Source organism: Chanos chanos, chromosome 9 (genome assembly GCF_902362185.1).
Source record: "Chanos chanos chromosome 9, fChaCha1.1, whole genome shotgun sequence".
In the NCBI taxonomy this organism is placed as follows: Eukaryota; Metazoa; Chordata; class Actinopteri; order Gonorynchiformes; family Chanidae; genus Chanos; species Chanos chanos.
In genome coordinates, this window is record NC_044503.1 from 15231565 (window position 1) to 15258456 (window position 26892).

At 42.0% G+C, this 26892-nt stretch overlaps 1 protein-coding gene across 1 annotated transcript in view; it reads left to right on the forward strand.

Annotated features, from left to right (window-relative positions):
- The window catches only part of cacna1db (calcium channel, voltage-dependent, L type, alpha 1D subunit, b), a 67316-nt gene that overhangs the window by 777 nt on the left and 39647 nt on the right, over positions 1-26892 (forward strand). Inside the window, exons 3-4 of the mRNA XM_030783997.1 lie at positions 23828-23967; positions 26359-26501. Coding sequence (XP_030639857.1) covers positions 23828-23967; positions 26359-26501 — 283 coding nt within the window. The remainder of the gene's footprint in view (positions 1-23827; positions 23968-26358; positions 26502-26892) is intronic.

Below are 26892 nucleotides of genomic sequence, written 5' to 3' on the forward strand. Positions count from 1 at the left end.
CTGTGTCTCATTGGCTCCTGGACGGTGTCAGTTAGTGTTTGCTTCCACGATTTGGTGCATCATAATTTGACTGTGGAATTAGCCAAGCTGAAAGAAGGATCATGTCAGCAAAGACCCACAGGTGTTCCCCTCTACGTGTATGCTTGTGTTTGCCAATAGCTTTCCCAGTCTCCCGTTGGTTCTTTGTCCTTTGGGTTGGCTTGGCTGTGATTGGTTGTTAGTTGTTTACCAACAGGGGCTGTCCTTATTGTTAGGGATCGTGTTGCATTTATTTACACAGTGCTGTGTGAAAGCTTGTTTGCTCGGGATGCCAGTTGACTACTTTGTCTTTGACACAATGGGAGTGATGCCAGGGGGCAAGAAGTCAAAACTGTGTGTTTTTCAGAGCTGATACGTGATGCATACCAAAACTCACGCAATATGAATCTACGTAACAACACTTGATTCACGCTGTAGATCTATTAAAATGTTTTTGTTGAAGATGGTAGAGAAGAAATTCTGCTTCGTTTCTGGAAGGAGGGTATAGGTAGATTTTATTGATAGACTAGCTGGAAGGAGTGAAAAGTCTGTTTAGGCTTTTAGTTTTGGTGTTTTCAGTTGTAAAGTTAAAAGGCTGAAAATTAAGGGCCTAATCCAGCTGGTTCCAATTGACAAGTTCGGCATGGCCCATTAGACATGTTAAGTTTGCCCATTTTTAATCAACCCTGAGAGTATATGTACTCTACCAAGTGAGACAGTAGTAACACTCTCAGAGTTAAATTAACACTGCCATGGTTAACATTATGTTAATGATGTGCCACATATACTCAGGTACATTATATTGAGGCCAAACCAAGATCTTCTGCATATTGTAGTGACTCAGAGTCAGTCTATCACATACAATAATGTGAAAAAAGCCTGGAAAATACTATGCTACAGGTTTAAATGTCGTGAATGTCAGGTTGAAAATGTATTGTCAAAACCTGAGATGCTTTGTTCTATTCGTCTTTAAATGACAAATATAAAAATATAAAAATTTTTTATATATAAAAATAATAGTAATAATTTCCTGGAAAAAAAACGCATCTACGCATCTGGATCGTATTTGTATCTCAGGGGATTAGAGATACAGATGTTTGATCACACTTTACAAATCCTTTGTAGAGCAGGCCACATATCAGTTATGGAAATTCACATTACATCTGTGTATACCGACTTTTTCTCCCTGGAAAGCGGTGGTCCAAATCACCTTGAATGGAGGAGAGGAAAAAGAAAATAGTGGACGGTATGTGTGAGTTTTAATGAAAACTGTTGAAAGCATCTGGAAGTGTAAGTAAGCATTTCCTCATGAGGACGTAATGGTTTTGCATCTATCAGAGAGGGAGGTCTTGAGAAGGGCAAGGACAAACCCACTGTGAGTGGATGAAATGAGGCAGGAATGCTGGTAAAGATAGATTAGATTTCCTCTGTGGACAGAGATCCTGTGGGATTGGAGCACATGTGATGTTATTGTGAGTGGTAAATAACAGCATGGACACGAGTCTTCATTTTCCTTGTGGTATTAGGGGGGATCATGTGTACGGAGGTGCCAGGGCCATCTCTCTCTTTCTCTCTCTCTCTCTCTTTCTCTTTCTCTGATGTTTGTTCAGACACACAATGTAACGTGCGTCATCTGGCAGGGCCTGTGTGTGTGAGTGTGTTGTCATTGTAGGGCTTCCAATGAAGCCAGAGTGTGTTTATGTGTCTGTGTGGCCCTAGACCCATTAAATAAGCAATGCATTGCACTAAACTCTGATAAAAAAAATCTTATATGTGCAGTCACTTTGATTTCCACAAGCTGTTTTTTTTTTCTCCAGGGTGAGTGATTAAAAACAGTAGTTAGTGAGATACCGTTGTTTGTGTGATGCAGATGTTTGTGTGTATGCACACCATAATATTTGCATGACATTTTGAGCCACTCTGGACTTTTTCACTGAGTTACGTCATTGTTTTGCGTAGTACTGTAACAGCTTGAGTATGAATGAGCATTTGCCTAAAGAGGGATTGCGTGATTTTCTGGCGTGTGTGTGTGTGTGTGTGTGTGTGTGTGTGTGTGTGTGTGAGAGAGAGAGAGAGAGAGAGATGATCAGCCGTTGTTGCAGTGTTAAGCGCTATCTCTGCTCACCAGAAGATTAAACCCTGTTGTGGATTAGCTGTCAGTCAAGGAAGGGAGGCGGGGCTAGGGTTAATAAGGGTCAAGTGACAATGCTCTGCGTTCCAGAACACCAATTACTGTCAGACTGTCGCTGCAAAAAGAGAAAGAAAGAAATAGAGAGGAAGAGGGCAGTATAGGTAGTATTAGAACTGTTGCTCTATTCTGGATGCCTTTATATGGCTTTCATGGACTGTCACAAAGTGTGGTTTAATTGTTTTAATTAAGAATTTAAGTTGTACGCAGTTTGTTTGCAGCTGTGCCAAATTTTCATGTTTGACATTTTTCGCAGATAAATACATCACTTAATCTTCTTGCTTGCCTCAGCTTTGTCAGTGCACTTAAAGTGGGTTCAGACAAAGGACAGAGGTTTCAAAAAAACACACGGCAGAAGTCTCGTAACGGAGAGGAGAACTCCACCGGGACGACCTGAGGATTTAAGAACTGTCTGGTCCTGTTTCCAATATGTGAGCCCATCAAACAGGATTTGGGTCTTACTCATGTAGTCCCACACCTGCAGAGACTGGAACAGCCTGTACAGAGCTGAGAGAGAAGACATGAACATTATATTTAATCTCTCTCTCCACTTCACAGAGAGGAAAAAAGGCCCGGCTCTCTGCCATAAGTGATATCAGATTGGGTGCAAATGTGTGTGCGTGTCTGTGTTTGTGTGTGTGTGTGTCTGTGTGTGTGTGTTTACAAGGTTGGATGAATGGATGGTTGAGAGTGAGAGGAAAAAAAGAAAAAGATCAGAAGTTCATCATTGTGTATATGAACTCATATGACATGAAATAGAGTATGAACAGCTCAAAAGAAAACAGATGCCCTCTGGAGTGTGTTTCACAGGGAGGGTCTGTGGCACACGCTGGAAAGGCATCTCTTTGTGTGACACAAAAATCTCTGCAGAAGACAAAAAATGGTTGTGAAATTAAAAACCGAGCAAAGTTTTGTGTGTGTGTGTGTGTCTGTGTGTGTCTGTAGGTGCGCGTGTGTGTTTGCTGAAACATTTTCCTAGAAGAATATGTCAGGTTGTGTGTGTCCTTCTATCTGCGTGGATTAACGGTTTAATCAGAAAGCAGGGGAAATGAATCGGGATAAGCAGAACAAGGAGCACACGTAGATGTGTGTGTGCGTGTGTGTGTGTATGGAGATCATATTATTAATCTACCTCTACTTCTCCTTTCCGACATGATAAAGCTGCCTTGGACAGTAATATTAGGTATGGAGCTGAATCGTTGTATTGCTGCTGTCTCTGATGCCCCTCCTCTCTCCCACCTCCCCTTTCTCCTGATCTCCTCCTTTACTCTGCTGTGTGTCAAGGCTGAAAAGCCGGCAAGGATTCCTCAGAGCTGACTGTGCTCAGGGTTTCTCAGAATGTTTGAAAGCACATTCTGCTCTATAGACACACACACTCGCGCGCACAACCTTCGTCTGACAGCCTCAGTGTTTTTGAGTGTGGAATATAAGTGTTGGCTAAAAAACAAAGGCAGTGATCAGTTGGCCACTGATGTCAGGGTGGAGGAGGATTGCATTAATCTGCAGGTTGTGGGAGGGGAGATGCTTGGTTTGCTGACCTCAGATCAGAACACTGTCTTACTAACCAGAGAAGGCCTGTAGAAAATGGTATCTAGTGGTTCTAATGCTGCTTCTGTGTGTGTGTGTGTGTGTGTGTTTGCGTGTGTGTGCGCGTGTGTGTGCATGTGTGTGTTTGCGTGTCTGTCTCTGTATGTGGGTATGTGCGTTAGTGTATGCACATATCTGTATGTTTTGTCTCTGTGTTTGCGCGCGTGCACGTGAGTATATAAAAGCCATGCTGCATTGATTATGTATTGGCAGGCGGTGGCCCAGTGGCCTGTGGGGCCAGGCTGACAGGACTGTGGCCTGTAGTCAGGGAACTGCAGCTCTGTGTCAACCACATCAGCTTGACTGGGAACAGGAAGAGCTGAGGCCTTAGGCGCTCTCCACCAACAGCCCTGTTTCACTGCGTTTAACACAGACACTCATCCCTTTTGCACTGCATATAACACAGACACTCAGCCCTGTTTCACTGCATATAACACAGACACTCAGCCCTGTTTCATTGCATATAACACAGACACTCAGCCCTGTTTCACTGCATATAACACAGAGACTCAACCCTGTTTCACTGCATATAACACAGACACTCAGCCCTGTTTCACTGCATATAACACAGACACTCAGCCCTGTTTCACTGCATATAACACAGACACTCAGCCCTGTTTCACTGCGTATAACACAGACACTCAGCCCTGTTTCACTGCGTATAACACAGACACTCAGCCCTGTTTCACTGCGTATAACACAGACACTCAGCCCTGTTTCACTGCATATAACACAGACACTCAGCCCTGTTTCACTGCGTATAACACAGACACTCAGCCCTGTTTCACTGCATATAACACAGAGACAGTGCAATTCACCACACACAGCTCCTTTATAGCACAGAGACTCAACCCTGTTCACTATATGTAACTCAGATACTCTGATTTACTCACTGAGTATAACACAGACACTCAGTACTGTATGCTGTGTACAGTGTTTTTACAACAGAGAGATTCGGGCCTGTTCACCCCTGTCCCTTAGCATCATGTCACAATCTGGGAATGGTGTCTTTGACCTCCTTGGTTTTCTCCGGGCTGGTGGTGTCCAGCAAGGGCAGCTCTGGGGGTCCAGTACTGCCTCATTGTCAGTGTACACCCCAGCAGTGAAATTCGCCTTTTCCTGAGACGCTGACAGATGTGTTAACTATTAGTGTGTTTTACTATTGTGTGTGTGTGTGTGTGTGTGTGGGGGGGGGGGGGGCATATATATACACACACACACACACGCATATATGTGGATCTGGAAATTTGTTTTCTGGCTCATGTGCACCTCTGGTCTGATCAGATGAGATGGGGTGATGGGGTTTGGGGAGGGGTACCGACTGTATTTTCCTCATCTTCGTTTTAAGCCCAGGTATGTAACCTCCTTCACAAATCCCAGCATATAGCCAGTCACAGCAGACAATGCAAATGAGGTGGTATTCATGTACATTACTTAGGTCTCTGACCAGTTAGGTTGGCAGATAGGACAGCTAGGTCAACAACAAAGTATGGATGTACAAGTCAAACTCTCTTAGAGCAAGGAAAATTCACAGGAAACTAGACAGAACTCCAAACAGAGGGGTGACTAGAACATCATGAGAAAACTGCAGGTGAACAGGCATAATGAAAAGAAGAGGAGGAAGAACAAAAGAAGAAAAAGGAAATTTTAATTTCAAAGTGCCCTGCAAGGACACAGAGAACACTGTAAAAAATAAAGTCAAATAAAATAATAAGAATGACGAAACACAATAAAAAGAAAACTGAAGAGTGCAGAGGTGAGAAAGGCTGAAAAGCTTGGCTGAACACTCTTTGAATGTTTTTAAATTAATCTACAGTTCAGTTCACTCGTACATTTCTGTGAATAATATGGTCCCAGAACTTTTACATGTGCATCTGATAACAAGGTGGGGGGCAGAATGACGAGTGTGTAGTGTACTTCAGAGGAGAGAATGAAGTTGCAGTTTTCTGGTTAGAGTATGAGGGGTGAAGTATTGGGTAAGACCAGAAATTCTTTTTTTTTCCCACACAAATGCAGAGGAGAGCCTATAGCAATGTGTCTGTAAAAAAGCTCCAAACATAGAGGGGAGACCATAGTATTGTGGTTGTGAGAGACTTTCGCACACAGAGGAGAGACCAAAGTGGCATCAGTTAGTTATCAGTCAGTTAGTTAGTATTTTGTTGTGAAGCTGACATGACGATCAGGGTAATAAGATGGATATAGAGACAGACAGATGTTCTAATTTGTCATTGGTATAAAGTTTGTTTTTGGCCTTCCTCCGCTGGGGAGGCCAGTAATGTCAGCGTTGTTCCATGTTTGTGTGTGTGTGTGTGTGTGTGTGTGTGTGTGTGTCTGTGTGCCCGCACACGCGCGCGCATGTGTTTCAGTGCCAGAGAGCTCAGCTGCTCAGAGATGGCGCGTGTGGGCCTTCAGTGTGGGTGCCTTGCATCAGCAAGGTCAAATCTCATCATTAGAAATACTAAGCACACATATACTCACCACATGCTGAAATCAAACACACACACACACACACACACACACACGTACACACACCATACACACATACACACACATTATACCCACATACACATAAACACACACAGACACATACACACACACCTGTGCACACACACACTTACTTGCACTTGCATGCTATTGCAGGCCACACACATGCACTCACACACACATCCACCCACATCACACATGCACAAACACACACACACACACACACACACACATACACAAACTGTCTTTTAAGATATATTTCCAATTACCAGGGAGAGTAGCCTCCCCATATGCATTATGCAGTGTGAAACACAGCGCGACCTGCCCGCAGGCTGTGCTGAGCGGAAGTAACACATCTTCTCTGTGTGGAAGCCCACGCTGGAGCCAGCAGATCAACCCACTGCGTCTGTGTGCAGTTTGTCTTACAGGGCAAGAACTCTCCTGACTCTGACTTTAAAATACACAAGCTGCTCTGTAACGAAGCCTCATTGTGGACTCTGAGTGGAGAAAGGTTAGACAATGTAAAGTCCTCACCGTCTGTCACGTGTTGCTGGTCCAAACATCCTGAACAGTCCTGTCTTCATGTCTTCTCTCTCAGCTCTGTACAGGCTGTTCCTGTTCCATCCCAAACACACTCAGCTTCCTGATTATAGTTAGCTGTGGCAACAACTCTAACTCCGGGTCCTGTCTTTGTTTAATTTTTATGCTTTTTTTCAGATTTCTTTAGCAATTTGTTTCAGTATCACTTGTTTGAATAATAATAATAATAATAATAATAATAATAATAATAATAATAATAATAGTTTGTTTATTTAGAGCCCAATATCACCATTTATAGTCTCAAAGGGCTTTACATGTCTATAACAAAGTCAAATCAAAATTATATTATGCATAAGTTCGAGAAAATAGATAAGTCTCGTTTTAAGGGTATTGAGTAACTTCTGTAGGTAAACCATTCCAGAGGAAGGGAGAGCAGTAGGTAAAGGCTCGGTTGCGAGCGGGCTTCTTTTTAACTCTTGGAATGACTAATAGTCCAGAATCTTGAGAGCGAAGGGTGCGAGGTCAGTTATAGGGTGTAATTAAGTCAGACATGTAGGAAGGCGCAAGCCCATGTAAAATTTTATATGTTAATAAGAGGACCATAGTATATGAATAGTGTGCAATATTTCTGTTATTCATTTGCGTTGAATGAACGTTGAGAATTCTGTCAGAATTGCCCAAAAACTGGAGAGTCCTGGTGATTAGCAATGTGGGAAAACATCCACTTTACTTGTACTCATTCAGTACTAGATTCGTCCTTATTGGTGTAATATTCTGTATTGCTCTTGCTCCTGGAGTGGGGGAGTGGTAGGATAACATAGCTAGGGACTGCTCTATTTCTTTGACACAGTTTTCAGGACACAAGTGTCTAGGTATCAAAGTGCTTGATACAAAGACCTCAACGTAATTGCCAAAATTGACTGTAAATGCAGTTTTATTGCCTTAATGGAATGTCCAAAACCACAAACCACTTTTTTTTTTTCTCTTCAGCTTTGATCCCATATTCTCTTTCATCTATACCTCTCTCTTCCTCATCACAGAGCAACAATAACCAAGAGCAACAGCGTGCTAAGTGAGTTCTGTGGTTTGTGTTTCACACAACATGGTCTGAGACATTGTGGTAGAGTCTGCTGAACTGATATGTTGAGCTAATAGTGTTTATCAGAAGGCCAGGTTACATCAAGGTGATCAGATCACTGTCGCTCCGATAGATGAATGAAACTGTTCTTCACTGATTGATTGCCTTTGAAAAGGCAGACATGGGATTACAGTAAGAAGTTCTCAAATGCACTGTGTATTCTCAACAAACATGTTGTGCCTAATGCCTGCCCTGGTGAACCTGTGGTTCATTTATCAGCATAGATATGCTACAGTATAAAGTTAATACAAGCATAGAGAGAGATGGTGTGTTTTCCTCTGTCTCTGAATTACAGCATGCAACTACACAGTTACTCTGACGTAATTCTGTTTACACTCTGAGAGTAAATTGTCCTCTGAAATATATTTTGTATTTTGTGCTAATGTTCACGGAGTGATCTAATTATTATGCAGTGATATGATACAGATATATTCACATGTGTCAAGAGTCTGTGTCTTATTGATGTGTCATCAGGTACTTTTGATTTTGAATCGTTCATGTTTACTTTCAAAAAACAAAAAACAAACAAAAAAAATCGAAAGAAAAGTGAAGGCTTTCTTTACTGGCATCATGGGCATATGTTGCTTGTTTACTCTTCTGCGTTATTTGTTTATTCATTTTTTTTTTTGTTTGCACTGTGAATACATTTTAAAGATGCATCAAAGGTTTGGTACTCATCAAAGCAATTGAGAAAAACGTCAGTATCAAACACAGTGTAAAAATAAAGGTCAAAACAAATTAAATTAACACGATTGCTAAGATTTCTGTGGTAAAGTTTTTTTTTTTTCTTTTACCTGCCCAATAAACACATTCATTATTCAGCAAGTGCCCAAGTAAAAAAATAAAAATGGAGTAGAGAGTTTAAACGGGCCAGATTTGTCAGCTTAAAAAATAAAGCAGCTTTGAGGCTAACAGTTGAGGGGCTAAATATGCTAAAAGCCTGTTTTTGTGTTTGTCTAAAAGCCCCTCTTCTCCTCCACTGTGCCTGATTTCCGCACACCATTAGCCCCATATTTCCATCACGCCTGCAGCGTGTGTTTTGGGTCGTGTGTGAGACATCAGAGAGATGTCACACTGATGGCGTGTGTGTGTGTGTATGTGTGTGTGTATTAGAGGAAATGTCAACAGATTGCCATCACGTGTGTTGTGAATGTATCTGGAGTTGTGAGATGTAAGTATCAGTTTGTCAGCCAGGTAGGTGTGTGTGTGTATCTGTGTGTGTGTGTGTGTGTGTGTGTGTGCGTGTGTGTTTAACCTGAGTGAAATGTCAGCAGTGGACCTTGAAAGTCGCAGGCTGCTCAAAATGCAGTGTGTGTGTGTGTGTGTGTGCACGCGTGTGTGTGCGTGCGCGTGCGTGTGTGTTTTTGTAGACACGTTTCATTTCTCAGATCATAACTGCTTGCATGTGTCCATACCCACTACTGTGCATATTATATCTAAAATATTAGCATTTGATTATGTGGAGCCATATTATCAAGGTAAGCACAGGGCTCATGAACTCATCAGGCATTTGACAGGGTTTGCCAGACATGTTCATAAACCGGAAGCACCATAGGATCATTCTGCAGTAAGAGTGGTTTGTAAATAGGCTGGGTACTTTGGTCTCTCTATCGTTTTAATCTGCTCTTTCATATGCCAGATTAGATATTAACGTGACCCTGTCTGACTAGCCAACTGGCTGTAACCTCTTATTCTGCAGGAGGGCTCATCTAACCGTTAACTTGTTATCCTGTGTATCTGTCCCTTCATCTTTCCATCACTGCATTCATCTGGTCTGCTCTGTCCACCTTGTCCTTTTTTCACAAAGTCCCTTTTCCTGTCGCATCATTTTGTCTATTCATCCATCCATCATCCCATCTTGCTGTTTATTCATTGTCAGGTTTTCCATCCTTTTGTTTGGTTTTTTGACTCATCTTGACCATCCTTTCATAGGTGTATTGATCCATCCATCCACTGGTCCATCTGTACGTTGGTCTGCTATTATGGTGTGTGTGTGTGTGTGTGTGTGTGTTCTCAGTCACACCCTTGAAACTTGGACTTTTCCGCTGTCATCTCACTGCAAAGACAAGATCTCACTCATCTCTGTGCTAAATGGCAGTGTTCTCACGCTCCCAGATTCTCTACACGAACAACAACAGAACAGCATACAAGCCACCCAGACAAAAGTTTGTTCTGTCAGTGAAACCCAGGAACCGCATTGCATAGATTTTCAATGCATTTGATAGGTCATGGCCCCATATTTGTCGGTCATCAAATTCTCTGTTTTGTACTTTACATCTGGCTGTTCTCATGCAGTCAGCTTCACAACCTTGCAGTTCAGATATGAGTCAGTGTGAGTTAGGGATACATCAGATTTTAGGCCGCTTGTCACTTCTCACCAATATGGTAAAAATTGCAACTGTCGGCTATTGGATATTGATGTGGAGAGGGGCTGGCCACTGACTGGTTGCGTCTACATTGCTGAAGGTTCTGATTGACGATGGTGTTTTTGTTTTACAGATGTCAAGCACCATGACACTAAAAAAAGTCGCGTGTAAAGTCTTAAAACAGAATGATTTGGTTCAAGTTGTTCAACTTTTGTATAAAATCAAAGCTGTTGGTAGTGCACAGGCTGTAACAGGCTTAGTAATGGGCGACACTATACTCTTGGTTTTGACTGTTTGATAAAATATTGTCATTTCAGTCCTTTCCTGGAATGAGCGTCCATTTTGCTCAGGTGTAAAGACAACACACATGTTGTAGGTGGAGTAATTGTGTGACAGTGACTACTACGGTAATGCCATCTTTATTGGTGTGAACTGTACAAACGAGTGACACCTGTTGATAAGCGAATCTGAATGGTGAGAGTAACATGATGATGTCATAAAGTGTTCCAATGATGAAATAAAATGTCTCCGAGGCTGTTCTCTTCTTCATCAGTGACAATATTGTCATTTAATTAAAACGTAATAGTGCTGTAAATCACCCCACCCACCAGCCCCGCCTCCGCCAGCTCGTTCTTACATCCTCAGAATCTTTTTAATACCTATAAAAGTAGCAAATGCAAGTGGTGAATTGAGGTAAACAATGGAACTATATATCGGCATCGGTTTAAGAAGCACAAGTCGTCCAGCAGACTTTGAGACGGGCTTACGAGGATGACAGAATTATAACAGGACGGAACAGAAGTAATCTCTGTTGTGATTAAATTTATTGTGTTAATGCTGCTGTGTATTATAAGTCTCTAAGTTGTGACTCTGTACTGTCTAAAGGGAAAGTATAGTCTGAAAATAGTCATCAGACGAACTAAATCAGTGGCTCTACAAATGGAGAAAGGCTGGTTAAGACATAGCTCTGCTCTCATACATGATAGGTGGAGCCTGTGTCTTCCGACCAGGGGAAGATTAAGGGGTTCAGCTCCAAATCTCTCAGGGTTACGATGAGAGAATAGGGTCCTCTAAGGTCCCTCGGTGGTTAAGGCAGTGTGTTCCAGTGACTTAGTTGTAGCACTGTTTGAGGTTGATTTGGAACTGTAAGTTTAGCTCCAAAATACTAACATCTAGTACTAAAAGTAAACTGCGTGGTCCTCTCTGCCTGAGGTCTGTGGGGGAATAGATAAGCTTATGAATGGAGAGAAACACCAGATTCACTCAGAGCAGAGTTTTTTGTGCCATAATCTTCAGCGACCACAACCTCCAGAACATACAAAGTGTGTTTCTGTTCTTGGATGTTTATCTGAGGGAAATGTGGGCCTGTTTGAAAAGTAGGAGAAGCTGTCCTGGTGCTCGCTCTTGCTTGAATTTCTGGCATTTGTGAATCAGCAAAATCCTTTAAAAAATGGCATTATGTCCAAAGGACCCATCCTGTGCTCTCCACCATGAATTTAGCTTTCAAATGATAGTAAACATGTTGCTCTAGAGTTATGTACCCTGTTCTGGGGCCTCAAGTTATGGTAATGATTTTACAGCAGAATACAGCATATAAGAGACCATTTAATGTGTACAGTCCGGCATCTTCTGAGGTGTGTGTCTGCTAGTGCAGTAAGGTTTCAGTTGTACAGTGGGAAAAATAACTATCTTTTCCCACACTGGCTGTGCCTTTGATGTGACTGGTTTTAGTGTCGACGATTTGCAGCTGTTAGTTCTTTTGTCTTGTCTTGTCTCTCTCTCTTTTTTTTTTTTTTTTAAGTAAACTAGAAACTTGCTGACATTGTGAGGGCTTTTGTCAGGGATCCTCATGAGCTTTACCAGGCTTCTGGTAGCAAATGGCATTTTCAAATGCATATTTCCAGGACCTCCCGGTTTGGGCAGTTTAAGTGTGTCTGGACAGGTCTGTGTCAAGATCCCATAAAGGTGGATTTTGCCATAACATGCACCATGATTTGCCCACAGTCCCCTGTGTGTGCTCATAACACTTAAACCTTACCTCCTCAGCCTAGAGCCTGGTTACAGAGTTTAATCCGAGTTACACAGATGAAATTCCTAGTAACTTGGGACTGATGCAGCTGTCTCGTGAAAAAGACGTGAAAAGATCGCTTTGAATTTTGACTGATGATATTTAAGAGAACAGAAGTTTTTTAGGCACGGAGAGATAGCTGACTGCTCCCTGGCTGCATTTTAAACACATGAGCGGCGATATGAAAGTTTGACTTTTTCCTGTCCTTGGATAGTGAGCAACACAACAGTCACATGGGAGTGACTACGCTGGAACACATTGTCCCTCTGTCTGCTGAAAGGATGAGCAGAGAAAATAAAACACACACGCATGTGCGAACACACACGCACACACACACATGTTCTCATTCTCTCTCTGTCTCTCTCTCTCTTTATCTGTCTGTCTGTCTTTTTAAAACTTTGAAATACTTTCTATCTTTAGAAGCAGTGAAAATAATTCATACAAACATCACCTGAAAATAATTCATCAGTGAAGATAGTTCATATGAACACCCCCCCCCACCAAAAAAAACCCAGAAAAAGTGAGAGTGTTTAATCTGTACTTTGGAGGGGAAGACAACTGAAAGAAGTCTAAAAATGAAGCATTGAAAATATTACAGATCCCTCTGAGCTGTGAATGAGAGTCTCTCATAGCAAACCTTAAGCTCTGTCTGTGCTCAGCCGCTCTCTTAGCAGAGACAAAAGGAGCTGGACACCAGCATGCACTGATGATCTGTCAAAAGACTGCAGCAGTGATCTGTTCTGCCACGTTTTGAAAAGGAGACTGATCCTCTTCAGTAGTTTCCACCATCATTAGCGAGAAGCCATGCGTCCAACTTATCTCTGTGAAGTAACCTTATCATTTCACATTACCATAATGTGCTGTAATACTGGGCATAGAATGAGGGGAAAATAGAAACTGATTAGACATAGATATAGAATGTGTCTAATCTGTCTCTTTGTTTGGTGTTGATATATGTGTTTTGTTTAGGATATGTGTGCTGTATATTGTTCTTTCTTTCTTTCTTTCTTTCTTCTTTCTTCTCTCTCTCTGTCTCACACACAAAGATATGAAATAATAAATTGTAATTAACAGTAGAAAAAATCATAGAAACAGTACTTGTCTTGGTGGTGCTGGTAGCAGTAAAGTTGTAGCACCAGTAGGACTGTGGAAGACTAACGGTAGAGTTATTGATATTTAGTGCAGTAGTAGGACTGTGGAAGACTAACGGTGAAGTTATTGGTATTTAGTGCAGTAGTAGGACTGTGGAAGACTAACGGTGAAGTTATTGGTATTTAGTGCAGTAGTAGGACTGTGGAAGACTAACGGTGAAGTTATTGGTATTTAGTGCAGTAGTAGGACTGTGGAAGACTAACGGTAAAGTTATTGGTATCTAGTGCAGTAGTAGGACTGTGGAAGACTAACGGTGAAGTTATTGGTATTTAGTGCAGTAGTAGGACTGTGGAAGACTAACGGTAAAGTTATTGGTATTTAGTGCAGTAGTAGGACTGTAGAAGACTAACGGTGAAGTTATTGGTATTTAGTGCAGTAGTAGGACTGTGGAAGACTAACGGTAAAGTTATTGGTATTTAGTGCAGTAGTAGGACTGTGGAAGACTAACGGTGAAGTTATTGGTATTTAGTGCAGTAGTAGGACTGTGGAAGACTAACGGTAAAGTTATTGGTATTTAGTGCAGTAGTAGGACTGTGGAAGATTAACGGTAGAGTTATTGGTATTTAGTAATAGGACTGTGGAAGACTAACGCTAAAGTTATTGGTATTTAGTGCAGTAGTAGGACTGTGGAAGACTAACGGTAAAGTTATTGGTAGTCAGTAGTAGGACTGTGGAAGACTAACGGTAAAGTTATTGGTATTTAGTGCAGTAGTAGGACTGTGGAAGATTAACGGTGAAGTTATTGGTATTTAGTAATAGGACTGTGGAAGACTAACGCTAAAGTTATTGGTATTTAGTGCAGTAGTAGGACTGTAGAAGACTAACGGTAAAGTTATTGGTAGTCAGTAGTAGGACTGTGGAAGACTAACGGTAAAGTTATTGGTATTTAGTGCAGTAGTAGGACTGTGGAAGATTAACGGTAAAGTTATTGGTATTTAGTAGTAGGACTGTGGAAGACTAACGGTAAAGTTATTGGTATTTAGTGCAGTAGTAGGACTGTGGAAGACTAACGGTAAAGTTATTGGTATTTAGTGCAGTAGTAGGACTGTGGAAGACTAACGGTAAAGTTATTGGTATTTAGTGCAGTAGTAGGACTGTGGAAGACTAACGGTGAAGTTATTGGTATTTAGTGCAGTAGTAGGACTGTGGAAGACTAACGGTAAAGTTATTGGTATTTAGTGCAGTAGTAGGACTGTAGAAGACTAACGGTGAAGTTATTGGTATTTAGTGCAGTAGTAGGACTGTGGAAGACTAACGGTAAAGTTATTGGTATTTAGTGCAGTAGTAGGACTGTGGAAGACTAACGGTGAAGTTATTGGTATTTAGTGCAGTAGTAGGACTGTGGAAGACTAACGGTAAAGTTATTGGTATTTAGTGCAGTAGTAGGACTGTGGAAGATTAACGGTAGAGTTATTGGTATTTAGTAATAGGACTGTGGAAGACTAACGCTAAAGTTATTGGTATTTAGTGCAGTAGTAGGACTGTGGAAGACTAACGGTAAAGTTATTGGTAGTCAGTAGTAGGACTGTGGAAGACTAACGGTAAAGTTATTGGTATTTAGTGCAGTAGTAGGACTGTGGAAGATTAACGGTGAAGTTATTGGTATTTAGTAATAGGACTGTGGAAGACTAACGCTAAAGTTATTGGTATTTAGTGCAGTAGTAGGACTGTAGAAGACTAACGGTAAAGTTATTGGTAGTCAGTAGTAGGACTGTGGAAGACTAACGGTAAAGTTATTGGTATTTAGTGCAGTAGTAGGACTGTGGAAGATTAACGGTAAAGTTATTGGTATTTAGTAGTAGGACTGTGGAAGACTAACGGTAAAGTTATTGGTATTTAGTGCAGTAGTAGGACTGTGGAAGACTAACGGTAAAGTTATTGGTATTTAGTGCAGTAGTAGGACTGTGGAAGATTAACGGTAGAGTTATTGGTATTTAGTAATAGGACTGTGGAAGACTAACGCTAAAGTTATTGGTATTTAGTGCAGTAGTAGGACTGTGGAAGACTAACGGTAAAGTTATTGGTATTTAGTGCAGTAGTAGGACTGTGGAAGACTAACGGTGAAGTTATTGGTATTTAGTGCAGTAGTAGGACTGTAGAAGACTAACGGTGAAGTTATTGGTATTTAGTGCAGTAGTAGGACTGTAGAAGACTAACGGTGAAGTTATTGGTATTTAGTGCAGTAGTAGGACTGTGGAAGACTAGCGGTAAAGTTATTGGTATTTAGTGCAGTAGTAGGACTGTGGAAGATTAACGGTAAAGTTATTGGTATTTAGTAGTAGGACTGTGGAAGACTAACGGTAAAGTTATTGGTATTTAGTGCAGTAGTAGGACTGTGGAAGACTAACGGTAAAGTTATTGGTATTTAGTGCAGTAGTAGTGGTGTGGTGAAGTTAGTATGTTAGTTAGTTAGTATGGTGAAGTTAGTTAGTGGTGAATTAGTACTTGCGCAGTTGTGCAGTGCTGTAAAAGAAACAGTAGTTTATGTTTCATATTACACAGACTTTAATTTGAAAGTGCTATCACTGCTATCAGTGCAGTGTGATTGTTCATTTGTTTGTCTGTAGTAAAACCTCTTAGTGGGTTCACCTGCCTGTAACCTCGGTTTCCTCAGCTTAGTCATACTCACGTAATCAAATCAAACAGCCTGACTCATTGGCTAAGGTGGGCTGGTATATGTGTTGATGGGTGCATGTTGTGTGTGTGTGTGTGTGTGTGTGTGTTTAAGTAGATGATACTTGAACTGAAGAGGCTGGTTTTATACTGCAGTGACTATATGCTTAGCTTAGTGTTTAACTTTCCTTTAAGGACCCTTGTGTTTCCAGGATCCTCTCCTCCTTTCATTATTTAACAAATACAGACAAAAGTTCATGTCGAAATACTGTATGGCTTTATAGAATTCAGTTATGAGAATATAAGCCAGAGAAAAGTGTGTATAGTCACAAATAGGGGTGTGTGTGTGTGTGTGTGTGTGTTTTGGGATCAAATATAGGGGATGTGTGTGTTTTGTTAACTGTGAGATGATTTGCTACCTCATGTGTCCTAGTCTAACTGTTGCCTAGCCTGACTGAAAGCACCTGGTTACCATGACGCCAATGCTTATGGCAACCCTAGGAAGACATAGTATGTGACAGAAAAAAGAAGACTGACTGAGTATATTTTAATTTTCTTCTTCTTCTTCCTCTTCTTCTTCCTCCTTCTCTTCTTCTTCTTCTTCCTCCCTAATTGTTAATTTTGTGCTACACGCCAGTGGATTGTAAAGGTACTATTGGGTGGTGTAATTTGAATATATGCAAACTAACTAATTGTGAAAATAGCCAGAGATTAAGAATACAAAACTGTGTGCTTCGCTCTCATAAATATACAGATTAAAAAGCTATGAGTCAGTAGATGTATGTCTACAACGCTCGGTATGTTCTGATACAGAAACATCATAAGACACATTGGACCAGAAGACATTCAGGCTAGACAAAAGTAAAGACCTCAGTCATTAAAATAAAGTGACACATAAAGACGTAATGACAGTTGTAACAATAATTGTCTTAAGTGCTATCACATTTGCATCTGGTTAATAAAGCAGAGCTAGGGACGACAGTCACGTCCCAGTCTGTGTGAGGGTCTGTCAGTTCTCATGTCTTCCATTAGGATCACTCTCCCTGCATATTACAGTCATTCAATTCACCCTCACTCGTACCGAGTCCCGTAGTACAATGGCTGGCTGCGTTCTCATTGTGTCAGTCCTGTATCTATATTTGTATGAGTGGAGATCCCTTTGTTAGTGTGTGGGAAGGTATGTTTATGTTATTTCTCGGTGTTGCTGTATACTGGCATAGTTTGGAAAGAGTCAGGTTTATGCAGCGGGGACAGGAGAATGCGCCCCAGCATGGTTATCTTATTGGAGCCAAAGTCAAATCCTGCCTGCTGTGGCTTATCTTTGACACTCTGTGTGTATGTGTGTGTGTGTGTGTGTGTGTGTGTGTGTGTGTGTTTAGACTTAAAAGATAGATCTTTCTTTCTTATTCTGTCACTCCTCACCTACCTCTCCCTCTCTGTTTGTTTCGTGTTGATATGTGTGTGTGTGTGTGTTGTGGATATGTGTGAATGGCCTGGTTATTCAGTAATGTTGTCGGGCTATTAAGCATGTCATTCACTCAGAGACAATGACAGTGCTGTCAAAGCAATCAGTGACTCTGCTTTCTTTCTTTCTTTCTTTCTTTCTTTCTTTCTTTCTTTCTTTCTCTCTCTCTCTCACACACATGCACACACACACACACACACATATCTCTTTTTGGAGTGTAATATTGCATGGGCTGTTTGTGGTTGATACGATTGAATGGTGAGAGTGAAGGAACACAATTTAAATACAGCTGTGAAGAACTGAATGTGTTTGCTGTGTTCTCATTGGGACAAAAACACTGAAGTGAAGTGGTAGCGAGTGCAGAGCTGTCCATGGTGCTGAAATGGCCCTGGTCTGTGAGGTCACGCTCCCCCAGCCAGTGAGCCACTGGGAACCAGTAACACAGGGTCACCATTCACTCAACTGGACTCAAAATGTTAGCAACAAGGAATACAAAACCGGTTTTGTATTCCTTGTGATTCTGCCAAGCAGAGTAATTATTGAGCTGAATGACTCCCACATGTGTGGCTGCCAGAACCAGCATCACACTGGAAGAGTAGGGAACAGGCTGAACGTGTCCTCTGGTCTTCTCCAAACATCAACCCGTCTATATATCAGAACAGAATAAAGTCAGACTCACCAGGCTCAAGCACCAGTTAGTTACACACTAACTACAAACTAACTAACCAACTAACTAACTTACTAACTAACTAACTAACTAAGCAAACAACTCACTAACTAACTAACTAACTAACCAACTTACTAACTAACCAACTAACAGACCTCCTGCAAAATCTTTTACATCTTCCATATTGCTGTTTTAGACGCCTTTGTATATCAAAGTAACTGTTGTTAAATAGGTCTTATTGAAATCAGTGTGAAACACATGCAAAATCCTTTTCATTTAGTCATTTCAAATTGTGAGCCTGTTTTAAAAGTGTTTCAATAACTCTTTTCAGCACTTGTAGTTTTATATGGGGAAGGACAGGCAAATAACTGTCTTTCATTCCTAAACGCGGCCTTTACAGTGCACTGTTGCTCCAGAGTTGGCCAAAGTGCTGTCTTCTCTCTCAGAGTTCAGCGGCAGAGGACAGAAAAGGCTTTGATACTTTCTTATCTGAGTCTGTTTTCTATTCTCTGTCTCAGGCTGGCTCTAGATAATGGATTTGCCCATGAGTGGTTTGAGCTGGCAGATCTCTAGGGAGAGCCATTCACTGAAGCGCAGCCTGCCATTGGCAGAGTCCCATGTCCTTGTGTTGTTTGAAGCCTTACATGCCATGTGTTTGTTAAGTTTGAATAGTGTATCGATATCTGTGCACCTTTTCCCCAATGAAGGATTATTTCTACTGTTTATGTTCGAATCGATGGATATCTCTCTCTCTCTCTGTCTCTTTGTGTGTGTGTGTGTGTGTGTGTGTGTGTGTGTGTGTGTGTGTAAGTATACAGTGAACTGAGGTTACACGTGAAGCTTTCACTGTTCTGATTTGTTGTGCTGGTAACCACAGCACACAGTCCACCATTACAGCTCCTATTAATGTCATTAGACCAATCACAGCACGGATAATGGGCACTAATTATCCCCACAGACAGACACTGCCCAACATCAAAGAGCCTCCACCAGGACAGAGCTTCTCTCTCTCTTTCTCTCTCAGAAAAAAACAGGCGTGTATGCAAGTTGTCAAATACTTCAGTGACAACTGAGCGGGAACACATGTTTACGTATGGGGTGTGTGTGTGTGTGGGAGGGAGTCTCTGTCTTTGATACTTCTATCCTTATCAGCACGTCAGACACACACACGCACACACACACAATCACCACCTACTCCACCATAGACAGCTTTAGTCTCAGTGATATGGGCATGTTGAACAGAAACCGTTTGGGCACACGTATGCACCATGTGATCCAGGCAGTCAGTGACACTTTGAGCATCCAAACAGCATCAGATCTGTCTGCTCCCATTAGCCTCAGAAGAGCCAGTGACACCAGTAAATTTCAGCCCCATGGCCCAGCTCTGGCTCCAGCTCCATTTAGCAGCTCATGCGTGATCCGGACCGCCCACTGATCGAACGGAGCCGAGTGGGAACGTCGAAGCTAGGAACTGCTTCCCTGTGGGGAAAACCCTAACCACAGTATATTTACCTCATATTCTCCACAGTCACTGAAAACAGATATACTGTCTGAGCAGATAATGTAGACCTTGTATTAACACACAGTCGTTGACTGGGTGTCATTTTACCTGACTGTTGATGGATTAATGGATTGATTGATTGATTGATTGATAGACAATGAGAGGGGAGCGGAATTCTACAGCACTGCCATTCAAAACGAGGCTTCTCTCAAAATGCATGTGTCAAAACACATAGAGCTTGTCTGATAAAATACCGTCCCCAGAAGAACTGTGAAAAAGCATAGTGTAATTAATGTGTGTCATTTAGAAGTGTACAAACAGACAAACAAAGAGATGATAGACTCTCTCTCCCTCCTTCTCTCTCTCTATCTCTCTCTCTCTCTCCCTCCCTCCCTCTCTCTCTCTCTCTCTCTCTCTCTCTCTCTCTCCCTCCCTCTCTCTCTCTCTCTCTCTCTCTCTCCCTCCCTCTCTCTCTCTCGCTCTCTCTCTCTCTCTCTCCCTCTCTCTCTCTCTCTCTCTCTGAGCTGAGAATGTATGAGCGGGTGCTGTGGAAAGAAGTGTCAGAAATAGTGTATTAACAATGTGAGTTTAACAGGATGAGACGCTGTGTGTGTGTATGTGTGTGCGTGTACATGTGCATGCGTGCGCACGTGTATGTGCGTGCGTGTGAGTGTGTGTCTGTGCTCTTACTGTAGCAGTGCTGTAGATCTAGTGAAAGGGGGGGGGGGGGGGGGGGTAGGGCAGTGGATGACAGGAGGGATTAAAAGGACTCCATCTTTCTCCAGCTCAATCGTTCTTTCATCTCATTCTCTCTCTCTCTCTCTCTCGTGCTTTCTCTCCCAGCCATTGCATTTCCACTCAGATTATACTCATTATGTGGACTGCAGCTTGCAGATTGGATCATGTAACTTGATCTGCAGCACTTTAATGTAAACCTACTATACTTTCACTAGCCGGGTGCTCACTGCTGCCCCCTGGTGTACTTCAGAGGGTCTGTGGCTCGCATTACGGGATTTCTTCGAACTGTTGTTTTGATGTTGGTGTTTTCTCCCAAATGTTTGTAGGGCTGAAGAGCAAAGGGGTATGAGAGAGAATTCTTCTGTTTGAGTTTGAATAACATCTTAGTGCTTCTTTTCTCTACTTTTCTTTACTTTACTTTTCTTTTCAGCAACTAGAAAATTCCAAAAAGAATGAGAACCTTTGCTGTAATTGAATAGAAATATAACTCAATTAACATCTCTAAGTGTTCCTAAAACACCAAACATTGTTTCTAAGTATCACATTGGTATGCATACACACACACACACACACACACACACACATGCACATGCAAACTAATTCAGTGCCTGGTGCCATTCTTCACAGATGACGGACTGTGTCCACTGTCGTAGAACTCAAAGCCAGGGAAGTGTGTGACAGCAGAAATTACAACTCTCTCTCTCTCTCTCTCTCTCTCTCTCTCTCTCCCCCCCCCTCTCTCTCTCTCGTTTAGCTTTGCTCCTGTCTTTATAGTCTCCTCTAATCTGTCCACTGCAGGTTCTCTTAGTTTGAGCATGGTGCGTAAGCACACTCATAAATACAGCTGTCCTCCAGAAAGAAAAGAAAGAAAGAGAGGTGTCAACCATTCTCCCACACACACACACACACAAACACAGATACCTCAGAGCATCATTTCTCAGAGCACACACACTACTGCTTAGGTGTCCATTCAGACACCCACAATGGGCAGATGCTTTGAGAGAGAGAGAGAGAGAGAGAGAGACAGAGAGAGAAGGAGGTGGGGGTGGATTGTAAAGTGAAGTCGAGGTGGGGGGACATTTCTATTCATGTCTTACAGAGAGTCTGTATGTATTTACTTTATCAGCTTTTGCCAGGCTCTGATTTTTGTCAAGCTTTGACCTCAGCACAACACACACACACTCGCACACACAGATAAACAGATATACGTATACTCCCACCCACGACTCTCTCTCTCTCTCTCTCACATACACACACACACACACACACACAAGCATGCACTCTCGCACTCACACTTGCTAACTAAATGGTAGCTTAGGTAACACCCAATGAAGCTAGCAGTCCTCAGAGATTCTAATGGAGATCTGGTGATTGGGGACGTGCGTAGTGACATTGTCACTCATTTGAAACATGACCGTTTGTAGGGCTCTGTGTAAAACCTCCGTCTCCAAAAAAAGCTACCTCAGCAGCCCGGTCCCAGCATGCTGGTGCCGTCTGGGCTCAACTGGTCTGGGACAGTTGACCCTGTGTGAGGACTCAGACGTGCTACGGTCTGTGAGCGTTGTGTAAAGTGGTCTGTTAAAACACAAAAGCAGATGAAGCAGCTGCCCAGCGTGACTTAATGGAGCGTAGGGTCTCTGTGCTGAATCAGTGTGCAATCTGAAGGGCCCACATGAATAAAAGGATGCACTCTCATATTCCAAACACACGGAGCCAGAACGCGCTGCGTTGCCACGGTAACCGGCAGGATTACACAACACGAGGACAGAGAGAGAGAGAAACAGCGAGAGAGAGAGAGAGCGAGAAGAGAGTGTGTGTTGAATTTGTTTCACCGGCAGATGGGAAACACTTTTTTTTGTTTTTGTTTTGTTTGTTTTTTTTAGGAGATAAACCATGCCCTATTTTCTGTATTTTTTTCTGTATTTGTTTTTTTTTTTTTTCTAGCTTGTGTTGTTTTGTTTTTATATGCTTAGAGTTAAGCTGGGCTTTTTCTGCATACCTTGTACCACTCTCCGTCTGATCAGTGGAGTCTCCTGGTCTCTCAAACTAGACTCTGGATTCTCAAACCCATGAAAAGCTGTCTTGTATTCTCCATTGTGACACAGTGGTTTTCATAGGACTTAAGCCACACTGTTTTACTTCTTCAGTAGACACCAAGGACACTTTACAGCAGGTTATGTTGAGATAGATGTCTAAAGGAATGATTGGTTCCCTAGTGAGGACATCATGTTTGAACAGAAAACAAAAACACAAACAATACCTGATTTACAGAACTCTCCTGAGTTATCTGTTACCACAGTAACACAGCTGCTGCCTCTTTGATCTCAGCATCAGGTCTTTCCAGACATTTTGGAGATGTTCTTATTCAGGGAGCTAAGGGCCAGAGGTCATATAGAGTTTGGTCAGTAGGCACACGTACAGAAGGGTCACAAGAAAGCCGACGAGGGCAAAGGTCAGTAGCCATCCTCCGCACTGAATTCTCCAGTCTCAGAAAACTGACCCCACCCGTTCAAATTGGCCTGGGTCCACGTAATAGCCTTCTCACTCCACGGCCACACGTACGGCTCGCCTGGCACACGTCTAACAAAGAGACTTTCATTGTTCAAATGGGATTAGGTGCAGTCATCCAGCTTTAGTGTGGCTATTCTTACTGGACAGGCATGGCTAAGCCACGGGATCCGGTCACCTGCAGCGTTTTCTCCTCTCTCTCTCTCTCTCTCTCTCTCTCTCTCTGACTCTCCCCGTTACTGCAGCTCCAACTGTCTGATCAAATCCCACTTCATACAGAGTGGTCAGCTGGTCTCCATCAATGAAAATCTCTCTCTCTCTCTCTCTCTCTCTTTCTTTATGTATTTCCCTCTGCATTTCTTTCTCTTCTGTCTCTCTCTCTCTCTTTCTCTGTTGTTAAAAGACTATCAGTATTGCTAATAAGCATAGTCACTGCTGAACTAATGCTAAATGATCGGTGAAAATCTCTTTGCTTATCTCTGTTGCTATGCCACATCTGATGTTTTGGAGATGCTGTTTATGTAGCTGATAATTATGGTCTTTATCAACATTCCACAAGTTACAGAATGGGAACAGGGTGTTGGCTCGTTAATTTTTAACTGTTTTAGTAAATAATGGATTTTATGTCTGCGTGTGACACTGCTCTTTGGTATCTCTGTTTAATGAAAAAATGTAACCCTCTCTCCCTCTTTGTGTTAAAAAATACATTCACCATAGAGTAAGAATAAATTACAAACATACTGAACACATCCTCCTTCTCTCTCTCTCTCTCTCTCTCTTTCTCTCTCTGACAGGAAACTGTTGAGTATGCCTTCCTTATCATTTTCACTATTGAGACCTTTCTGAAGATCATCGCCTACGGACTCGTAATGCACCAGAACTCATATGTGAGGAATGGCTGGAACATGCTGGACTTTATTATAGTAATAGTGGGGTAAGTCCATTTATCTCTCTTACAGTCACACACATTAGACTTAGCTAGTTCAGTACATAGTTTCTGCTGACAGAGTGATGGAATGAAACACTGAATAAGGCACTCGTCACCATAGTGTCAGAATCATCACAGCAGTGTGTCACACTATAGAGTACTGTAGCTCTCTCAAAAATCAACTTCCTTTGGACCTGTTGACTGAATGTCCTTAGGAAAACACACACACACACAAACACATTTAGTAAACATGTTACCACCCCATCCATTTAAGCTCTGACTTTCAATAAACATTGGACTGGTTTGAAAGCCTAAACCTTGAACTGCATTACACTTTTGGGGACTTAGTTTTCACTGGCGAACTGCATCTTAGGACATAAAAAAATGTTTTCCATCCTTTAGTGAAATAGCAGATATATCATAACATGACACTGAAGGTTTACCCAGAGGCCTCATGTAGATATGCATCATCTGGACCAAATCGTAAACATGAAATTCAGACTAGTACTTCCTAACCATGTCCTAATGTACTCCTCTGGTGTTCAAATCCACTTTTGGACCGTTATTACTTAATCATTGTCTTTTATATGTGGGCATTTGACTGCAGTGTTGTTCGTGTGGAAAAGCTGATCCCTGCTTATTATAGAGACAACCTGCCCCTCCTACTCCAGTCACCTCACCCTGTCTCTCATCACCCTGACATGTCAAAATCCGGTCACCACAACAACACACCCGGCCTCAAGCCATCGGCGTCCCTTTGGCACATAACTCAAGGACACTTCCATTCAGTCAAATCCTCCATGTATTTAAATGTGTGTCAGACAAAAGAGAGCAAATTAACCAATAAGAACTTCAAAACCGACACCGACACCAGTCAAAACAGGTGTCGGTAATTTCAGTAATTATAATAAATTTGATTTGGAAGATGTGTTGTGTTCCAAAGTTCCAAAGATAGCTGTAAGTAGTCAGAGTAGGACTCTGACACACTGTGTCATACGCCCTGCCCCTGCAGTCTGAGAGATTGAGGAAAAAGTAATAGAAAAGGCAGTTTAAGGTCAGACTAGAAAAATCTCTCACACACACACACAACACATGCATGCATGCTCGCACACACACGTGTGGTTGGCCCACATGCACGGGTGCACACACACTCACAGTCTTCTTGATCACTCAGACACACACACACACACACACACACACGCACACACACACACACACACACACACACACACAAACACGCACAGCACACACACAGTGGGGCATACGCAGATGATAAACTCAGCATATGCCCTGACAGCTGCTACACACATATGTAGATATTGACTGTTTCTGTATGTGCGTGCGCGCGCACACACACACACACACACACACAAACATGAATGCATGGGGACCGAGTGTGTTCTGTGTTAGGACCTTGGGAAATAGAACATCACAAACTCAAAACAGAGAGGCCCTCTGAGTCCACCACAGAGTTATCAGGTGATAAAATTGAACTGGGACAGTGGGCTGGAGAGATGGCTGCTGATATTCACAACAGACTCTACACACACACACACACGCACAGAGCTTACATATGAGCTATTATGAAATGCTTTGCATGAAAACACTCGTGTGTGAGTGTGTGTGTGTGTGTGCGCGTGCGCGTGCAGAAAACAGAAAACACATATACCTAAATACACATACATACACACCAACACAAGACACACACATACACACATACACTTAGATACTAACACAAAATGCACACTAACACTCGGATACTAACATAAAACGCACACGGCTAAACACAAATTGTCTTACTGTATTTGAGGTGCGACTGACTTTGAAGAGGAGAGATGATGGTGACATTAAATGTTGTCATGAGACTTAATCATGAGAGTTTGAACACCACAGTAATTTTGCTGTTTGATTTTGTGCCATTAGAGTCCCTTACATGCATATCACATTGAAAAACAAACCAGTTGTATAAAATGTGGGTACCCTGTCTGAACTACATAGAGCCTGGTGTCATCATGCTGCAGGGATTTTCTTGAATCTTCTTATTGCACATTATCATGGTAACCTCTGGTATTATATGTATGAATCTGAGCTGGTGTTGTGTGTTTTTGGTCTGCTTGTTTTTATTGTTTAGTCTTTTTTTCCCCTGTGGATTTCATAATGTATCCATCTTCTACTTGTTGTAAAAGTGAAAACTAATACCACAAACAAACACCACAGTAATTTAGTGACCCTCACACTCTCAGTGGCATATACTCTACAGGTCAAATTCTTGGCCTTTTGCCATACACAGCTACTGAACAACTGTGTCAAACATTATGTTTGTGTGTGTGTGTGCCTTTGTGACTGTGTGTGTGTGTGTGTGCGTGTGTGCGTGCATGCGTGTGTGTGCGTGTGTAGGTTGTTCAGCGTGGTGTTGGAGTTGATAACTACAGAGGGGGATGGGGGTGCTCAGGCTGGAGGGAAACCCGGTGGCTTTGACGTCAAAGCTCTGAGGGCGTTTCGTGTGCTCCGCCCTCTTCGCCTCGTCTCAGGAGTACCAAGTACGACAACACATCACAAATGTTCTTCAGATGTTTGGTCAATCTGCCTTTACTGACAAATTATAATATTCTTATTATGACAAAAAATATTTCAATGTAATTTTCTATGTTAATGAAAGAGCTCAGATACTTACAATACAAGTACATTTAATTTACTGTAAACCCAGACTGATACGAAGTTGAAACCCAAATTGGTAAAAAGTTGATACAAATGATTACAACACAAGAGTACAAATATTGCCATAGCATTATATTCTAGCTGCACTGTTCAACAGATCCAGGATTCTGTATTGGAATTCTGTCAGGTCAATGTGGCTATATACATTTATGTAACTTTTGTCAGTGCTTGACTCTAATGTTGCCTGTGTGTGTGTATGTGTGTGTTTGTGTG